Source organism: Odocoileus virginianus, chromosome 20 (assembly GCF_023699985.2).
Source record: "Odocoileus virginianus isolate 20LAN1187 ecotype Illinois chromosome 20, Ovbor_1.2, whole genome shotgun sequence".
Lineage (NCBI taxonomy): Eukaryota > Metazoa > Chordata > Mammalia > Artiodactyla > Cervidae > Odocoileus > Odocoileus virginianus.
The window spans coordinates 17,606,689-17,626,165 of record NC_069693.1 but is presented as its reverse complement, the minus strand read 5'-3'; the positions used below and the strand labels follow the sequence as shown (position 1 = coordinate 17,626,165).

At 56.5% G+C, this 19,477-nt stretch overlaps 1 protein-coding gene across 1 annotated transcript; it reads right to left on the bottom strand.

Moving 5' to 3' along the window:
- Positions 1–16,571: 16,571 nt before the first annotated feature.
- On the bottom strand, positions 16,572–19,152 carry CEBPA (CCAAT enhancer binding protein alpha). Its single transcript, XM_020899194.2, has one exon. It carries the CDS (start codon positions 19,013–19,015, stop codon positions 17,954–17,956), a length of 1,062 nt encoding a protein of 353 aa, XP_020754853.1. The 5' UTR covers positions 19,016–19,152; the 3' UTR covers positions 16,572–17,953.
- Positions 19,153–19,477: the final 325 nt, after the last annotated feature.

Here is a 19,477-nt window from a genome sequence, read left to right as displayed (position 1 = left end):
GGGCTACGATGGGTGAGAATTGGGCAGCTCTGGGGGGGGGGTGTGCTCTGGGTGCCCACTGACCTACAGTCTCGGGCCCCAAGGAGGCTTGCTGCAACTGAGAGTGGGGAATAGGTGGCTCTGTCTCATCCTGAATCTGAGGAGCCTGAGCCCATGGGCTGAGATGCTCGGCCCAAGAGTGGCAGGTTCCTGCCCGGCTTGAGCTACCGGTTCAATGGAAGCTCAGGCTGGTGGGTGCCCCTGCTGGCCACAGGCTGCTGCCCATCCCTTGGAGACCTTAGGAAGCTTCCAGAGGCCACCCTGTGGGAAGATCAGGAAGGTGTGGGCGGCCACCTGAGTGCTGTGTGGGGGGCCTTGAATGCGCTAGTTGCCTGGCAAAGAGGGGAGGCTGACTCTCGGGGTGGTGTTCTCTAGGTGTATCTGTGCCACCTGCCAGAAACCAAGGGCCTTCCATCCAGCCGTGCCCTTCCGACCCTGGTGCACTTCCTCGGCTGTCTGGGAGTCAGCAGGAACCATGAGGCTGCCCACTCGTCTGCCCTCAGGCTTTCCTCAGCTGACGAGGGTCACGTGCTGTCTGGGACTCTGTTTCCTGCCTGAGACATGGGGATACCAATGCCCACGGCCCGAGGTTGTTGGGAAATTAAAGGAATGGCAGAGTAACAGGGAACCAGGAGGCCAAGCCCCAGGGCGCCTGTGGGGTAAAGGAAAGCCCTGATGTACCTGGGGGAACAGATGGGCCCATGCTTCAGTTTTGGGGCCCCAGGGGCAGTCAGGCTCAGCACCACTCTTTGCTGGCCGTGGGAGGAGCCACGTAGCAGAGAGGGCTGGGGTGAGTCCCAGCTGGGTGTCTGAGATCACCTGGGAGCAACCCTTGGCCTAGAGATTCGGGGAGGGGAGGAACCAGCCAGACATTACCTGCATCCTAGGAACTCTGGAGAGGGGCCCAGGCCTGGAGATACAGCAGGGCTTAGAGTGGGTGTTGGGGCTCAGGGGGGACCCCAAACCAGAAGGATCAGAGCACTGCAGCAGATGCCAAGGAGGCCCACCTCCCTGGAGGGCCCCTCAGCCCATCTCCATGCCCAGCAGACATCCCCTGGCCTGGACCTGGGGGCCATGTTGCCCAGAGTCACCCCATGCCCACTTGGAACGGGTCCTCCCAAGGCTCTGGCAGCCAGCGTTTGGGAAATTAGGTGAGGGGGGTCTGGGACAGGGGTGAGAAAGGGAACAATTTATGTCTAAAAGTCATCTTGAAATTTTCAACATACTTTTTATTTTTCAAAACAAAAGCTCTACACGTGGGGAGGGTGCGGAATGGGGGTTAAACCTAGCTTTGTGGGAAATGAGTCAGACGGCCATAAAATGTGTTTTTCTGAGCCGAGGGGATTATTTTACATCTTGTGGCATGAAGACACTGAGAGGAAGCCCTCCTCCTGGTCCCTGGCGGGGCTCCCCGTGCGCCAGCCTGGGCCGCAGTGCCCCCTCCCTTCCTGAGCTGGGGGCTCTCGCCCTTTCGGAGGAGACGAGTGCCGTGCCCCTTCTGACGGCCTTCCTTCTCATCTCCCAGGCCTCAGGCTCTCCTCCCTGACCTCACGGCCCGTTCTCTTTGGCAGGAGGGAGGCTGGGAGAGGGTGGCCTCGTGGTGGGCACCGGTTTCACCGTGTATAGTCAGAGGATCTGGTTGAAGTCCAGTGGACCTCTGGAGCCTCCTACCCCTCATCCCTTGGACAGGCTGGTGTGGGACCATCCCCAGAGCAGCTGAGGAACTTACAAAAGCACCTGCAGGCCATTGGTGCTCAATGAAAAAGACCTTCCTTCCCCACCATCAAGCAGCATCCGGGAGCACAGGTGACAAGGTGCGTGAGGGGCAACCTGTTCCTTTGGAAGTTCTTCTTAAGGTCAGAAAGGCAGAAGTCCTCTCCTAACCTCCTTTACATGGTCAGCATCCGCACCTATCACTGTGCTCCTCCGACCTCCCCCAACTCTGGTCCCAGGGACTGGAAGCAGAATTCCTGCCAGAGGGTTGGAAGTCTCAGAAAGGCTTGTGGTGGTGGTGGTGAAGTTGCTCAGTCTTTGTCCGACTCTTTGTGACCCCATGGACTGTAGCCCACCAGGCTCCTCTGTCCCTGGGATTCTCCAGGCAAGAAGACTGCAGTGATTTGCTATTTCCTTCTCCAGGGGATCTTCCTGACGCAGGGATTGGACCCATGTGTCTCCTGCCTCGGATGGTGGGTTCTTTACCACTGAGTCACCTGGGAAGCGCTCAGAAACGCTAGGATCGAGGTATTCCATGTTGGGAAGGTCCCCTGGAGAAGGGCTGGGGTCCCTTCTCATGGCAACCCACTCCAGTATTCTTGCTTGGAGAATCCCATGGACAGAGGAGCCTGGCAGGCTGTAGTCCATGGGATCGCAAAGAGTCGAAAATGACTGAGTGACCAGCCCATGGGGAAATAGGACTGGGAGGCTCCAGAGGACTCAGCTTGCCGCTTCCAATCCCAGGTAGGTGTTGAGTGGGAGCAGGAGGTGAGGCCGCTGCCTGGAGCCTCTCCTGGGGCAGCTGCCTGTCACCCTGTGTGGACCCTGCAGCCCCGCCTCCACGGGCTAGAGGCACAGATCTCACGGATAGCCTGGGGCCCAGAGGATCTGTGCCGCCTGTGGGAAGAAGCTGCTGGCAGCCTGAGGTGGGGCAGAAGTCAGGAGAGGATCTGGGGCCCGGGTCACAGCAGCTGATGCCAGAACCCACCCCCCACCTTCCACCCCCAGGGAAGCTGAATTTGCTTTTTGTTTGGAAGCAAGGAGTCACCCTCAGTCACTCTCAGCCTCACTCTCCATGAGCTCTATTCCCCCAGGGACAGAGGAGAGTGGGCCCGAGCTGTCTTGCCTGCCTCATTTTCTCTCATTCCAAACCCCTGGATTCTCCTTGGTGCACCGCCTGCTCTTCCACTCTCAACCCAAGCAGTGTGAGTGGGGCTGACCTCCTCCCAGAGGGTCTGTGGCAGGGGTCAGAACATGACTCAGGATTGGCCAGTTAGGGTCATTCATCCTCCTGGAGAGAGTAGCTGGTTCAATGAGGAGAATATGGTCCAAGAGAATCCAATCTGAGGACTTTTGACAGAACTAATAAAAAACTCAAAGCTCTCTTCTGTGTTGCTGGGTGTTTGTTTAGAGGTTTCGGGTCACTGGGAACTAAGGGGAAACTGAAGGCAGCATGAAGGATGGCAAATCAGCAAATGCAGTGAGAGGGGACTCTTGATGACCCAATCAGGCTGCTGGATCCAGCTGTGCCTGAAGACACATCTGGCCGTGTTTTCTCTTCCTCATTGCACTTGGCTCCATGCCTGGCACAGAGACAGGATTTTGGGTGAGAGGTGCCAGTATCAAATGCTCCTTTCTACTTAGACCACTCAAGCTAGGATTCTGTGAGTGTTTGTAAGCCTGTTACCTAGAGCTAAGGACCAGCCTGGAGTGAGGGCCCAGTCAGTGCAAACCACACACGGCCAGCCTCACCAACCATGGAAACCTAGGTATGTGGGTGAAAGGGGAGGCAAGGGCAAGCTATATTACAAGTAGTTCCCCATGGAAACCTCCCGCAGGAGCAAATCTGGGAGCAGACTTCATGGAATATAGCTTAGGATTTTCCAGTGATTACATGTAGAAAACCAACCAGCAAGATACTCCTTTGACTTCATCTTTCCATCTGTCCAATGGGCACCTCCAGTTGTCGAGGGCACCAACGGTGGAGAGTTCGTTCCTTTTGTTAGACATGTGTTAGCATTTCTAACAGTGGGATGTAAACTCCATGAGGGCAGGTCTGCCAAGTGGGGCTCAGTCCTGTGCCCCAGAGCCAAGGAGGACAATGCGGTTAAATATTTGGTGAATGAAGGAAAAGGCTTGGATTCGGTCCCTCCCCTGCTCGAGATCCTCTGATGGCTTCCCATGGCCATTAAAATATGAAAAACCTAGATTTCTTTGCTCTATCCTGTAAGGAAGGCGACCGTGTCATTTACTGAATAAGCAGGGGTACTTTGTGAGTCAAGGGGGTGCTATAAACAATTGTGCTGGAACAGCAGGAGGAAACCAGGTAAACGAGGGCTCCTTTGTGTCGGTGGGATGCTGTCAGTGGGATACAGGGCAGCTCCACTCTAAAGCTACCAGCGGGCTGGTCTCCACCTGGCTCTCGGCTTCATCTTCTGCCCCGTCCCCCTCGCCACCACCATCCCAGCTCCTGGCCTTTCCCTGGACTTTGCTCTGTTTCTGTACTTCTCAGAGAAGTCCTCTGAGCGCCTGGATCTTTCTCATCACTTTGGTGTCCCCTGAACACTGCCTCCTCCCAGGGAGGCCTTACCCTGACCACCCAGGCAACCTCTGCCACGAGGTTGAGTTTCATCTTTTTCTCCTTGCCCTCGGCTCTCTGCCCTCAGCACAGGGGCTGACAGGGAGGGGGTGGAAATGAACCCACGATATTTGGGAGCCCAGTTCTCAGCATCTGTCAGCCTCTGAGTGGAGGCTTCAGGCACACATCTCCAAAGTGAAAGTGAAGAGAGGGAGCTTCAGCTCCGGAGGGAGGCGGGGAAGCGGGAAGTGGAGGAGAGGGAGGAAGAGACCAGGGAGCAGGGTCAGGATTCTTCCAGAACTAAGCTCAGCAGCGGGCCCATCACATTCACCCCAGAAATCAGATGCACTCTGACCCCAGCCACTGGGACACTTCTTTTAAGAAGTGTCTGGAACCTGAATGTGACTGCGGATTGGAAAGCAACATCTTTGGAGCTCCCAGAGGCCGGACGGAAGACACCAGAAATGTTTATGATTTTCCTAATTACCTCTGTCCTCTCTGATACGGGGGCTCTATGAAATTGTCACAGCCGTGGTTGTCACTGGGCTCTGGCTCGCCCTGCACACGCGCGGGTGTGTGTTTACAGAACCCAGATGGCGGCGGGGCCTTCATGTGGTTCTGACACCACCCCGTTGGCTGCCACGAGGGACTGGCCCTTCCCCAGGATTGCCAGACAGATCCGCATCTCCAGATTCTTTGAAGCAAAAAAACCTGAGTCTTGGTGGTCACTCAAGGGTCCTTGGCAGAAAACCAGACTCAACCTTGCTACTTCCAGTAGAGGGATGTTTACAAAGGGGGACGGCTGGCGGGGTGTGACCCAGCTTGAAGAAATCAAGGAGGCCCCCAGGCCACAACAGCAGTGGGCACCAGGAGTGCTCCAGAGGTGAGGCAACCTTCGGGCTGCCAGAGCCCCACGAGAACTAGACCCACGGAGGGCAGAGCCCCGGCCACCTGAGGTGGGCTGTAGTCTCGTCAACTTGCAGATGGGGTGCTGCAGCAGGAAGAGAGCAGAGAAAAAAATGCACCCCCATCTCTCTCCTTCCTCCGTGTCATTTCCGGCTGGTACCTACCATTGGCCAAACCCAACAGGAAGCCAGGGGCCTAGGGGGCCCTCGGTGTGGCCCACCTAGGCCAGACTCACAGGGCAGAGAGCAGACAGAGCAGGTGTCAAGTTGATCTGAGGGCAAATGAAGAAAACCCAGCAGGATTGGGGAAGGCATTCTGGGATAACAAAACGGTCAAGCTTGGAGGAAATCCTTCTTTTCTTATCCCCTAACCATCCCTTGAATTTGTCCACCTCTGGGCTACAAAGCTCCCTCACCGGGCTGACTGATGCCTGGTGCTCACCCCTTGCACTTCAGCAGAGGCACTGTAATAAGCAAGCCTGATCTTGATGGTCTCCATGGCTTCTGCGGCTTTTGGCGTTTTGACCAAAGTCTGAACCCTTGCTTGTGAGAGCCTGATTGTCTGACCCAGCTGACCTCCGGCCTCACCTCTCATCCTCCACCCCCCATGCCAGGCACTGTGGCCACCACACTGGATGTTCTTCAGGACCTAGAAGGCCATGCTCCCACCTACTGCAGAGATGGGAACATGCATTTCCCTCCATCTGGAGGCTGTCCATCCAGCCCGCGACTATTTATAAATCCCATCAATTCTTCAGATCTCAGCTTAAAAACCGCATCTCTAGGAATGACTTCCTGAGCCCACAGAGCCAGCAAGGGTTCCTTCTCGTCACTCCCAAATCTTACTTCGCAATATGCCTTACAACTGTAGTTAACTAATCAATTGAGTAACTCTTTGTTTATTGTCTGTCTCCCTAGAGAGACAGTCAGTGAATACCGCAAGAGCCCACTCTGTCTGTCTAGTTTTCTGCTCTGCCCAGCACGTGATGGGCACACAGAGACACTCACAAGTGCTTGCTCAAAGACCGAAGGAGAACTTCCGGCTTCTAGTAATGGCAGGTTAGGGGATTTGGGCCCATCCTTGCACTCAAAACAACTAAAAATGCTGGATAAAATTCTTAAAATGTATTAAAAGCACTGAAGCATTGGCAGTATCAAAGGGAATTGCCAGGCTAAAACTGGGTGAGAAAGGAATCCAGACAGGTAAGCAAGAGGAGAAGCCACTTTTTTCCCTTGAGGCCTTGTCTGATCCAACCAATTTGAATTTTATTTTGACAGCCTCACGAATGAGAGAGACAGAAATCAAACCTCAGAGCTCACACAGTTGGGGCCATATAATAAGACACCCCACCCCCCATGCTGATATGGAACTCCAGGAGCTACACTCTCAGGATAAGGGTGAACCAGAAGTAGACCAGCCCTCACATGAGTTTGCAATCTAAGTCTCATCTCCTAGGTGAGCTAGCCTTACAGGTGGAATAAGGTGGCCCGGAACTAGGCATATTCCTCACTGTTTGGCAGGAGCAAGTAAAAATGCTCTCTAGCAGAAGGGATTGTTGTGCTAAATCCAAGATTTTTCTTACAATTTTTTCTAAAACAATGATTAGCACGTGGTCAAAGAAGATTAGACACACAAGAAAATGAAGCACTAGAACAAAAACTAGAAGAATCAACAGGAAACGGAAATAGACCCTTAAGACTTCAAGTTATTGACTATGAAAGAACTGTGCAGGTGACGTTTAAAGAAATATGATATGCTTACAAATAACTGCAGGGAATGAGAATCTATGAAAAGTAACATAGTCGATCTGCAAAAGAATCAAGTTGAGTCTCTAGAAGTAAAACTGCAATAACTGAAATTAAGACCTCCATGGTCTAATAGCTGAGGAAACACAGTTGAGAAGAGAATTGGGGAATTAGAAGAGAAGTCTGAGGAAATTATCACAAATGTAGCACATAGAGACAAAAGGAATAAAATATGGAAAAGATGATATGACGTAAAGAGGAAGAGAAGGTGTAACATATGATTGATATTGTCCCCGAAGGAGAGGAGAGAAGTGGAGAAGAAGCAATACTTTAAGGATTAATGGATAAGAATTTTCTGGAACCAATGAATGAACACATGAGAAAGGCACTGAACCATTTAATGGTTAGTTGTGCTTTGGTGATATAGCTCTGTGTTTCAGACGAGCTCAAAGAATACTAATGAGAGATTCTGGGCGCAGTTTGCTCTTGGCCAAGGGCCATGATGTTGTACAATGCCAAGCCCAATGTAGCAAAAGACACGAAAAAAATGAAAAATTGACTCCTGCCTGTCCCTTGCCTCTGCAGTTCACCCCTGCCTTCTTAGGAACAATTGGGAAAGGCCTGAGATGACCCTAGCTTCAGCCTCCTGTTCCTTTTGCCCTCCTGCAGGCCTTGCTGACCCGTCACTGGGAGGTAGCAGAATGCCAATCCCTAGGATCCCTCCACGGTCAGGAGGGGGGTACAGTGGCATGGCTGGGGGGCCTTCTCATTCAGTACTGATGGTGACCTCCTTCTCCTAGACACTGTGCCTCTTTTCTCCTCTGACCTGGGTCTCCTTGTACCTAGACTCCCATCTTGACTCTCAGAGGTGCTTGGTGGAGACTTACTGACTCATTGGCTGATTTGATCTGATCCTGGCTGGGGAGGAGTGGAGGGGGCCTGGATCTAAAAGAGGAGGTGATGCTAGAGTGTCCTTTTGCCATAGCAGAAGAAGCCTGGATGATGCCAGCCCCCTTTGAGGGTCCTTCAACCCCAGGTCCCAACATGAGCCAAGGAACACTACTGTCTTCATTGTCACCTGGATCTTGAAGCCGGGCTCCAGAGGCAGGAGGGGAAATGCCCAACCCTTGATCCTGCCTCCCTCTGGCTTTTAAGCCTGAGCTCTCTTAGCAAAGTGGGAAAGTGACCTGGCTGGCAGGAGGATAGTTTGTTTCTTTTTTTTTTTTTTAATTGCTAATTGGAGGATAATTGCTTTACAATGTTGTGTTAGATTCTGCTGTAGAACAACGTGATATCAGCTATAAGCATACATAGATCCCCTTCCTGCTGAGTCTCCCTCCACCCCACCATCCCACCCCTCTAGGTCATCACAGAGCACCGAGCTGAGCGCCCTGTTTAATACAGCAGCTTCCCACCAGCCATCTATTTTACACCTGGTGGTGCATATATGTCAATGCTAGTTTGTCTCTGACTCACGCTCTTGGCTGCCAGGTGGCCTGGTCCTTGTCGTCCTCAGGGTGACTCGTCCTGGGATCAGGTTCTTGTGGTTGCTCTGTTCTGCAGGGACACCCATTCATCATCTTGCCTCTGGGAATCCGGCACACCTCTCAGGCACGCTCAAACAGAGAGGCTGCCAAACCTGCGCTTGGTCACACAGCCCGTGTGTGATCAGGCAAGGACACTCACGGTCTCACGCCCCCAGCTGGGTGGCGATGCAGGCCCAGCCCTTGTGTAACCATCTCCCCACCCCCAGCAGCAGGCCTCTCCAAACCACTGTCCTGTTGGAGGTACCATCCCAGTGGCTTGTCTCATGGGGAAAGCCTGTGATGAGTGAAGATGGTGGTGGGTGGGGGTGGTGTGTGTGCTTGTGCAGGCCCCCAAACCTGGCTCTGCAGTGTCTCGGACATGCCCTTCCAATTTCTGAAATCCTCAAAGATATTCCAAGCAACATGCAGTTGATTTAATTTTTAAAATGAAAAACTCAAGTAGATTAAGTTGAGGAATGCTGGGCCGAGGCAGGGGAGGGAGAGGGTGTCATGGAATATGGCCCGTAAGGGGAGACTTAGGAATACAGGAGTGTATCACTCCCCTGGGGGGATTTGGGGGTGGAGAGGGCGAAACTCTCCCACTGGATGCAGAGCGTAGGGGCCCCGGCGGTAATCCTGCCCCTGCCCTGGGTCTTATCACCAGTCCTGGCAGACCAGGCTCCTTGGCGAGCATCTGGGGCCCCAAGGAGCCTGGGCTACAGATCAGTTGGCGATTAGAGGACCCGAGAGCGCTGCTGTCCTTTCCAGCTCGCCTCACACACACCCTGGGCAGCGCTGCCCCACATAATTACATAAACGGCACATCACTCAAGATGCTCATCTTGCCTCTGACATACTTCAGGCTCAGAGCCATCGTCCCTACCTCCCCTCCTCGGCTCAGGGGCCTGGCCCATGACTCACATGCCCTCCCAGGTGAGATCGCTCCCCAAATAGAGGTCAAGCCTTGGTGAACTTGGGAATTGCTCTTGGGAGCACCCACCACTCCTCCTGGGCCTGAAAGCGCCTCCAGCCGGAGGTTCAGAATCAGCTGAGTCTATATGCTCACAGCATGCTCTTGCACCCCTGCCCGCACCCCATGGCCACACTCTCCCCAGGGAGTTGCCTGCTCTCCTTTCCAGGCTGAGCCGGCTATGGAGGAGCCAATGGTTGAGGGCCTCCCGGCCTCTCTGGTTTCCTGCTGCCCTGCCTTGACAAAGTGAAAGTCACTCAGTCGTGTCCAACTCTTTGGGACCCCTTGGACTATTACAGACCATGGAATTCTCCAGGCCAGAATACTGGAGGGGGTAGCCTTTCCCTTCTCCAGGGGATCTTCCCAACCCAGGTATCGAACCCAGGTCTCCCGCACTGCAGGCAGATTCTTTACCAGCTGAGCCACAAGGGAAGCCCAAGAATACTGGAGCGGGTAGCCTATCCCTTCTCCAGCCCTCCCTTGACAAGTGGCAGCCAACTGCTTCCTGTGTGGAGGTGCCCCAGAGGAAGGCCGCCTGCCTCCCTTTCCTGAGGAGTTTGCTCATTAACTCGAGTTACTCTCGCAGTGGCATTCCCAGCAGCCAAGGGAGAAGCAGGGTCAGTTCCAGAGCTCTTTCCTGTCGGGGGCCCCAGCTCCGGGGAAGGCCTTCTCAGCCTCTTTGCACCTCAGGGACTGCCTTGGTCGTGTGAGCCCAGCTCGGCCACCCCACAGGGCCCAGGGCAGCCTCCTCCCCTCACTTCCTGGACTCGAGCTGGGTTGGCAAATGGGAACCAGCTGGCTGGCCAAGGGCTGCCATGACCCAGTGGGGAGCCGAGGGAGGCAAGGGAATGGGAGTTGCCCCCCCCCCCCCCTGTCCCTGACACACCAGCATACCCTCCACTCCCTTTCAGCAGTAACGGAGGAGGCAAGGCCACCCTCCTAGCTGGGGTCCCAGCCCCCCAGATGGAAAGGAGTTAGTGAGGGGAAGGATCAGGGGAGTGGGGAGGGGGTGTCTTTCAGGACTTGGGGAGGCTGATACCCCCCAAGTGTGAGAATGCTTGTCCTCACTAACCAGGAGTCATCCCATGGGATTCTACACTAGTATCAAGAAACTTCTACCATGACACATACAGGGTGTCATGTAAGAGAGCAGTGGAGAGGGTGTGACCTCTTCTCACCCTTCAAGGTCATAGGGAAGAGGGTTCTGCACCCAGGAGGAACTCATTAAGTGCTTCCTGAGCAAATGGAAGGTCTCCTGGGGAAAAAAATCTAAGCGACATTAAAGTGACTTCAGGAACTCGGTTATTCCGGGTACAAGGATTTTTGCCCTAAATTATTCAGATGACTGTCTCCTTCCAGGAGAGTTTTCAGGGACTGGGCGTGGCCTTCGCGCCCACTCTGCCTCCTGCCCTAACTCTCAGAGATGGCAATCTCATCAGTTTGAGCCAAGTGTCTCACAGGCTTTGCCTGTTTACCTTTCACAACAGCTCCGTGATGTGGGACTTGTTTTGCATACCTTTTGCATAAAAGGAAACTGAAGCCCACAGAAATGAATAGACTTGGTGAGGGCCCCCACAGACAGCAAGAGGCAAAGCCAGAAGGCGGGTGGAGCCAGTGCCCCAGGCCCACCTCCAGTGGCCCATTCCAACCCTAGGATGGGAGCAAGAGGAAACTTCCATTCATCAAGTGTGAACACAGTGCTTTCCCCCAGCACCCAGCTCAGCAGTGGGTGTATCATGCCAGGTCATCTGGGCTGGATGCATCCACTCAACAAGGACTGTTGACCTAGCGTGTGCCAGGGCTCTGTGGGACAGTGGCAGCGACTCCAGCCCACACTTGCTGGCCGCAGGCGACAGGCACCTGCAAGGCTGAACTAGACGTCGAGTTAAGCAGCACAGACTCCCGTGCCTTCGAATTGTCCCGGGATAAATCCTTCGTCCTGTGGACTCTTGGATGAAGGCCAGTTAAACTGCTGCCAGGTAGGGCTTATTCCCTATAAATCAGTGGGAATGTGGTCACACGAATTTTAAATATCAGATTAAAATCAAATTAGTGGGAAAATTTGGAACAAATTGCCTTCAAGTACAGTGAATGAGTCTATTTTTAAAATGTTGCCGCACCAAGCAAAATAGTGAAGGAAATGCATTTCCTAACAGTGCGTAGACACCGTGTTGGGAGTGATTTGTCATGCTGAGTCACTGTAATTGCTCTAGCAAAACTGAGGAATCAAATAAAACGTGTTTGCAAATTGTAAATCACTTGAGGAGGCTACCTGAGACGGGTCCGAACCTGATGTGGAAGGCCACAGCGGCTCCCTCTGGGGCAGGCACCCCAGCCGTGACACCTCTCGTCCCCGTTCTCGGGGACAGGGGCTGTCACATCCAGCTGAGATGAATGCCTGGTGCGCAAGCCGGAAGGGCCGCCGTAAATCAGCCACGTTTCCTCACCAGCCCGAGGGCCCGGATCCTGGGGGACTCCAGGGAAAACACTTGTTTTGGCTGGGGGAAGGGGGTGGACTTGCTGAGCCCTTCCTGGCTAAGTAGAGCAGGGCCAGGGGCTGCTGCGGAAGGACAGGCTTACTTCCTGGGGAAAGCTTGGCTGCCACCTGCCAAGAACCAGGAATATTTTCTTGCCACCCGCCAAGAAGCAGGCTTGGGTCAGGCCCTGATGATTCCCTCTCGACCCTGTCTTGGTCACCGGGTGACATGTTCTGACTCTAAGCCACCATATTTGGTCACCGATGCTTTCCACCCTTGGGCCATCACCCTAGGGAGACACAAAAGGGGAGATACAAGGGCTGAAAGATCTCTCTATCAGAAACACCATGACCCCAGCTGCCTGGTGTCTCTGAGCAGCCCCTGAAGGCTTGGGGCACGCTGCCCCCCTCCAACCCTCTCCCCCTTCTCCTGGAATCCCACCTCCTCCCTGTATACTCCCTACCAGTACAACCGTCTTGCTGGGGCCCAGCTAGACTTGGAGGTGAGCTAATCACACAGACGTGTTGAGGATTATCTAGAACTGGATAGGTCACCTTTCGTAGGATTCTTGCTTTTTAAAAATTAACTTGGTAGAAGCAACAACTCACCTAGAGTGGGCCAGCCTGCTGCAGCCTTATCTCCGGTGCCCTGTGTTACCTCCCGACCCTCCAACCCCTGCTTGGTGAACCTCAGGCCAACCCCCTCTCCCCCAGACCTTGCACGGGGCTAGAGGGCGTGGATTTTTTTTTTAAGGGTGAGAGATGAGTTGCAGAGAGATCCATGCATTCAGACACGTGTGTTGAAGACCTGTTGTGGGCCAGACACTGGACGTCCATGGGGACCGGATTCAGCCAGGGGCCAAGAAAGGCAGGATCCCAGGCAAGCTTGGGTGTCTTAGCTCTAGTGACCTAGAGGAGAACAGTTTCCAGGGAGGGTGAGGGTGGAGGGGAAGGATGGGGAAGGAGTAGATGAAGTTCAGAAAGTGGCTCTCTGGGTATGTAAGAATCACAAAGGATGTTTTTAATAACACCGATCCCCATCCCAACTTGATGGATATAAGAAAACCACATCTTTAAGTCCACCCTGGGTGGGGCTCCAAACCATGGTCTGAAAAATGGGGCTATGGAAGTGTCTGCTTTGACTCGGCCTAGAAAAGGCTTCAGAGCAGCAGAAGTTTCTTTGCCTGTTGGGCTCATTCAGCCCCTTCCAGGCCCCACAAGGCAGCCAGGCCGTACAGACCCCCTGTGCCCAGCTCCCCTAGTAATCATTCCAACCTCTGAGAGCTCAGCTGGTCCTGCCAGGACTGCCTGCCTGCCGCTCTACAATCTAAAGGGAGTGCCTGGGGTTCAGGCCCCACGGGGGTCCCCAACACCACCTCCTGCTGTCCTCAGGAACGGGCAGTAGGTTTGGACACAGCTAATGAAGAGAAAGGAAATCTTTGGGCGACACGCACCCAGGGAGGCCTGTTTCAGATGGGTGGGGCCAGAAGGCTAGAAAAATAATAAACAAAAACAAAAGTGAAGAGAAGCAAAGCTCTTGGGTGCCAGAAAGGGGCTGGCCGAGGCTGTGGCTGCCTGAGTAATGGGTTCCACATTTGCCTGGCTCTCAGCGACCAGGATGCAGAATGCACAGTGGGCCCTGCAGGGGCCAGAGGGGACAGCCCAGCTGTGGCCAGACCTAGGCCGAGACATATCCTTTGTGAAGGCCTCTTCCCCGGCTGGCCACAGGGAGTGGAGCCCTTGCTCTGAGCCCATACTCCAGCACCCCAGCCTCTCTCCGCCCCCGCCCGCAGCTCCTGGGTCCCTGCCGGCCTGCACAGATTGTTCGCGTTATTAATGCCGTTTTCCCAGAGATTCCATCTGGCTTTTTAATTGCTCTGGGATGGGGCTAGGATGCTTTGATAGTGAATTGGTATCTTTCCTATGTCTCTGCTTGCGTCAAATCCTCCATCCACAGAAAGGCGTTTGGGGGGAGGGGGAGGAGCAGGGGTGTCCTGAGAAGGGAGATAGCGAGAGATTTTCAGAGAAACAAGGAAGACCTTTCGAAGGTGAGGTTTAGTTTCACCTGAAGAAGAGTAAAGCCCTGCCCTTCCCGCCAGCGTAGGAAGGAGCAGAAGGAATAGTGCCTCGGTCCAGGCATGGACGCGGCCCTGTGTCTGTGGAAGGCCTGTGGGTGCCTGGAAGGTGAGCTTCGTGGCTGAGCAATGTCAGGGTTTCCCCCTTGACCTGCTCCATGAGTGGCCTCCTGCTTCCTCCCCACTCCCCATTTCCTCCCAGGAAATCAACAGCTCTCTGAGAGGAGATGTGGCAGGTTCCTGCCTGGGAAGGTGGGGGCGGGAGACCTGGGAGCGGCAGACACTCCTCACCAGTCCCGGTGGCTCATCACAGGTGTCAGGGCCAAGCCCCATGTTCACAGATTCCCAGGAGATCCAGGAGATAAGGGGGACATGGCGACAACCATCAGGAGGCATCCGGTGCCAAGGGGCACCTCCCCATCTCCCTTCTGCCTTTGCTCCTTCCCTGGAGCCTGGCTCCCCTGAACAGCGCTCTCAGGGGACCCTGGGTTCCAGAGGTCTACTGAGGGGCTGAGGCCCCTGTCGCCCCTCATAGGAGAGGCAGCCAGGCACAGCGGACTTGGTCCATGGCCGGGTCTTGGTCAAAACTGCTGCCTCCAAGAAGCCTTTCCTGGGGGCTTCTACTCCACTTTGAACTTCCCCTTATTGCCCTGTCGCCCTTGAAGAACATCTCGGGTCCACAGGCCTGTGCATTCCACACCCCCCCACCCCCGGCATACAGTAGGCATCCAATAAATACTTGGGGTGTGTTCTTGTGCCAGACTCTTGAAGTAGGTCTTCATGAAGGCTGTAGTCAGGAGGGGAATCATGAGGGCCCCTTCAGGAAGCAGTGGGTGGTAAGGATCAGCTCTCTGTGGGGGCCCCTCTGGCTTGGCACAGCGCATGTGCCAGGCAGGTTCACCCCACGCTCCCCCCCTCCCCCCAAGTGGGTTGCTCTGTCTACTGGGGACCCTACTGGGGGCCTCATGGGCCCCACCCCTTTCCTGGGGCTGTCTTGTCCCCAACAAAGCCTGCCTTGGACCCCAGGGTCTGTGGCAGGAGGGGTGCCCTTTCGTGAGCAGACAGCTTTGAAAGAGGAAACCCCTGGAGTCGGGACAGTGGAACCGGAGAGAGAGGCGTGAGGGCAGGAGGGGCGCCCCTCCCCCATTTGTCTCGGGATCTGTTCTGGGGGCAAAGGGGGAAGCCAAGGCTTGGCCCCCTCAAACAAGAAAAACTGGAATTAGCACTGAACTCAGAGAGGGTTTGCTGGGGCCTAGCAAGCTGTGGCCTGCCCCAGGCCTCTAGGCAGGCGGTGGGGCTCTGCCTCCTTGGTTCCCAGGCGGTGGGGCAGGCTGCCGCCTCCTCACCGGGCCCTCGGCCTTTCCTCCACCAAGGGCGGCCAAGGGTGAGGAGGAGGCAAGACAGGGACGGAGAGAAAGGACGGCGGAGGAGGTGGGGGAGTGGGGTGGGAGGCGGGTAAGTCACCCCATTCACCACACGGGCAGGTGAAGTGAAAATTTTCAGAATTTAAAAAGAATGTGTAATTTCTTGAAATGGTCACAGCCCACGTTGGCATACGGCATCAGCTGCTCAAGTGAACTGTCTCGGGGTAAAAACAGAAGGCAAAGAGTTTTGCCTTTTACCCTCAGAGAGAGTCAACTCTGAAAGCCCTGGGTCCTGGGTTACTTCCTCCTGGGCCCTCTTGCGGGCATGAGTGCGTGCCCTCCCTTGGTAGTCCAGCACCGCTGCTAGGAGGAGGGGGATCCCGGATCCCTGTCCTCATGGGGCAGTTGTTGGAGTCGGGGGCTTGGTCCGGGGTGGGCACAGTGGGGAGGCAAATGCTGGGCCTGTTCCTTGCCTTCCAGGCAGTGTGTGGGGAAGGGCCAGACATCCAGTGCAGGCCTGCTGTGGGTCCCCCTTCCTGGGTGGGCTGGGGCAGGGCAGGTGAGGAGGGCTGGGTGGAGGGCTCCTGTCAGGGCCCCTGCAGGGAGAGGCAGCAGGCATGTGGGCCTGAGCCAGCGGGGAGGGGTGGAGGGTCCTTACCGCTTGTGGCCTATCCCTGCCCGCCCACGGTTCCCCCGGAGGGCTGGGGCAAAGGCAGGTGTGAGCAAGGCTTCCAGAGCTGAGGCTGGGAGTGATCTGGAAGTCAGTGTGGTCAAAGGGCCTCTGGAGCCTGGAGCTCCTGGGCCAGGCCTGCCTGCGTTCCAGAGAAGCTGTGGCAAATTCAGGCAGAGGGCCCCTCTCCAAGTCCCTCTTCTCCTCCCAGGAGCTGAGAGGCCACACGAAGGCCCGGTGATACCTCCGCACACCCCTCTTCCCACCACACATCCGGAACCTCTCCAGGCTGTGGCCTTCTCAGCTTGGAGCCTTGTCTACCTTCTGCCATTTATTTGACTTGGTTGGGAGAAGTCGCCCCCTTAATGTAAAGAGGGGCTCAGGATGGGTGGAGAGCTAATGAAAGTCAGGCTCTTGGCCAGAGAATATTCTGTGATTATTCACAAATGTGACCTGGCCCACAGAAAACCTTGGAAGTAGATTTTCTAGTTTTAAAAAGACACCAAAACTGACTTTGATATGTTTATATTATAGATATAATACATAAAACATCTAGCATGAAACTCTATGTCCTCCCCAAAGAAGAGAACCAAAGCTGCCCTCCCCGCTCCCAGGCCCAGCGATCGAATCGGTGAGTGAACGCTGGCTGAGGCCACCTCCCTTCCAGACCCGGAGCCAGGGCCTCTGGGGAGACCAGGCTGTGGGCAGCCCGGGCCGGAGGGGACCGAGGCCCACAGCCACCCCCAGGGAGAGCTGAGGGGGGAAGGGAAGCCCACCTCGCCTCTTTGGTTCCCCTGGGAGCAAAAACAATCCCAAAACCAAAAGGAAAGAGAGCCGCAGACCCTCCCTGCAGCTGCTGACGAAGAGTCTCATTTTGGCAAGTTTCTGAGCAAAACCAAAACAAAACAAAAACCAAATAAAATGGTGGTTTAGCATAGACGTGCACATTCACATTGCACAAGGCACCGCAGGGACACAGAGAGGCCAGATACAAGTGTTGATGTCGGCTGATAAAGCAAAATATTTGGAAAGCTTCTCATAACTTCGGTCCCTCTGGGATGGACTGATTGTGCTTCATGTGTATATGGCAATGCTGGCGACATACAGTACAGACAAGGCTGATGGTCCAGTGTCCCTTCACCACCCTCTAGACCCCCAGACCAGATCTCTAGTTTCCCTGCTTCCACCAGGCCACCACTCCCATGAACATATGTCCTAGCTAACCCTCGACCTAGCTTTCTGATCTGACTGGGGGTCGCAGGCTCCCACTAGGTCACCTGGTGACATCCATCTCAGTGAGTTCTGCCCGACAGAGCCCAGCCTGTTGCAGGCTGGGAGTTCAGAGGCAAGGCACTAGGGACCCTCCACCTTCACGAAGAACAAGGGGAACAACCTTAGGTTCAAAGCCCCAAGTCCCTGTGTTTCCTCCCCTCCAAAAACAGGCGCTCAGGAGCTGCCGCCAGGGCTGGTTTATCGGGATCTCTGCTCCCTGAACCTTCCTCCTGCCGGGGCCTGCACCCCTCCTCTCGTGGGGGCAGGAACCCTCCAAATAAATTGACAAGGCACATATTTGCTCCCCCTACTCGGTAGGAATCGGAGCGGTGAGTTTGCGTTTCCAAGGCACAGGGTTATTCCTTTAATACTAGAGTTGCCGGGCTCCCGGCTCAGCCCCATGGCGCTTCTCTTCTCTGCCTGACCCCTCATCTTAGACGCACCGTGTCCGGCGCAGAGGAAGGCAAGGGGCACGCGCAGCAGGCCAGGCTCTCAGGCAGCACCGGGATCTCCTGGTCCTGGCTTACGCGGTTCGGGCAGTCTTGAGATCCGGAGACCCGAAGCCACTCCCTGGGTCCCAGCCGGCAGCCGTCCCAGGGCGGTCCCGCTGCCGCGCGCCTCACGCGCAGTTGCCCATGGCCTTGACCAGGGAGCTCTCGGGCAGCTGACGGAAGATGCCCCGCAGCGTGTCCAGTTCGCGGCTCAGTTGTTCCACCCGCTTGCGCAGGCGGTCATTGTCACTGGTCAGCTCCAGCACCTTCTGCTGTGTCTCCACGTTGCGCTGCTTGGCCTTGTCCCGGCTCTTGCGCACAGCGATGTTGTTGCGCTCGCGCCGCACCCGGTACTCGTTGCTGTTCTTGTCCACGGACTTCTTGGCTTTGCCGCCGCCGCCGCCGCCCGCACGGAGGTCGGGGTGAGCGGCGGCCAGCCCCTTGAGCGCGCCTCCGGGGCCTGGCAGGCCAGCGGCGCCGAGCGCGGGCGCTGGGTGCGGGCTGGGCACGGGCGTGGGCGGCGGCGTGGGGTGGCCGGGCTGCAGGTGCATGGTGGTCTGGCCGCAGTGTGCGATCTGGTACTGCAGGTGCGGGGCGGCCAGGTGAGCGGGCGGCGGGTGGGAGTGCGGCGGCGGCGGCGGCGGCGGCGGCTGGTAGGGAAAGAGGCCGGCCAGCGCCAGCTGCTTCGCCTCGTCCTCCTCGCGCGGCTCCTGCTTGATCACCAGCGGCCGCAGCGCCGGCGCCCCGACCCGCTCGTACAGAGGCTCCAGCCTGCTGTCCAGGTAGCCGGCCGCCGCGCAGCCGTAGCCGGGAGGGGGACCGTGCGTCCCCCCGGGCATGACGGCGCCGCCGGGGCCCACCGGGGCGCCCGGGTAGTCAAAGTCGTTGCCGCCTCCTGCGGGGGCCGCGGCCGCCTTGGCCTTCTCCTGCTGCCGGCTGTGTTGGAACAGGTCGGCCAGGAACTCGTCGTTGAAGGCGGCCGGGTCGATGTAGGCGCTGATGTCGATGGACGTCTCGTGTTCGCAGATGCCGCCCAGAGGCTCCGGGGCGGCAGGTGGGGCGGGGGGGTGCGAGGGGCCCGCGCCCCGGGGAAAGCCGAAAGCGGCGCTGCTGGGCGCGTGTGGGGGGCTCTGGAGGTGGCTGCTCATCGGGGGCCGCGGCTCCGCCTCGTAGAAGTCGGCCGACTCCATGGGGGAGCTAAAGTCCTCCCGGCATGGCGAGCCTCGGCGGCCTCCAGCCTGCGCGGGGCGCCGCTGCCGCCGCCGCCCACCCAGAGCCCCTACTCGGCTCGCGCCCGCTCAGCTCCCGGTCGCGAATGGCCAGGCCCGCGCGGGGCCCAAATTTATACCTGGGCGATTTGTCGCCCTCTAGTGTCTAAACGGTGACAACGGCGCAGCGCCTCCTGGGTCTTAGCGCCTGCGGTCTGAAAAGGGCGGAGAGTGGGGCTGGAGCTCAGCGCTGGCGGGGAGGGGCCGCGGGGCAACGCCCACTACCTCCTGTGTCTCCAGCCGAGCCGAGACCCGTGCGCGGTGCCCCACCCTCGTAGAGTTGTCGCCCCCGCCCACGAGTGGTCGACGGCAGTGCCCCCTCCTCTAGCTTCTCCAGGGCACCCACCTCCAGCCAAAGACCGGGGAGCCCGGGAACACACGACG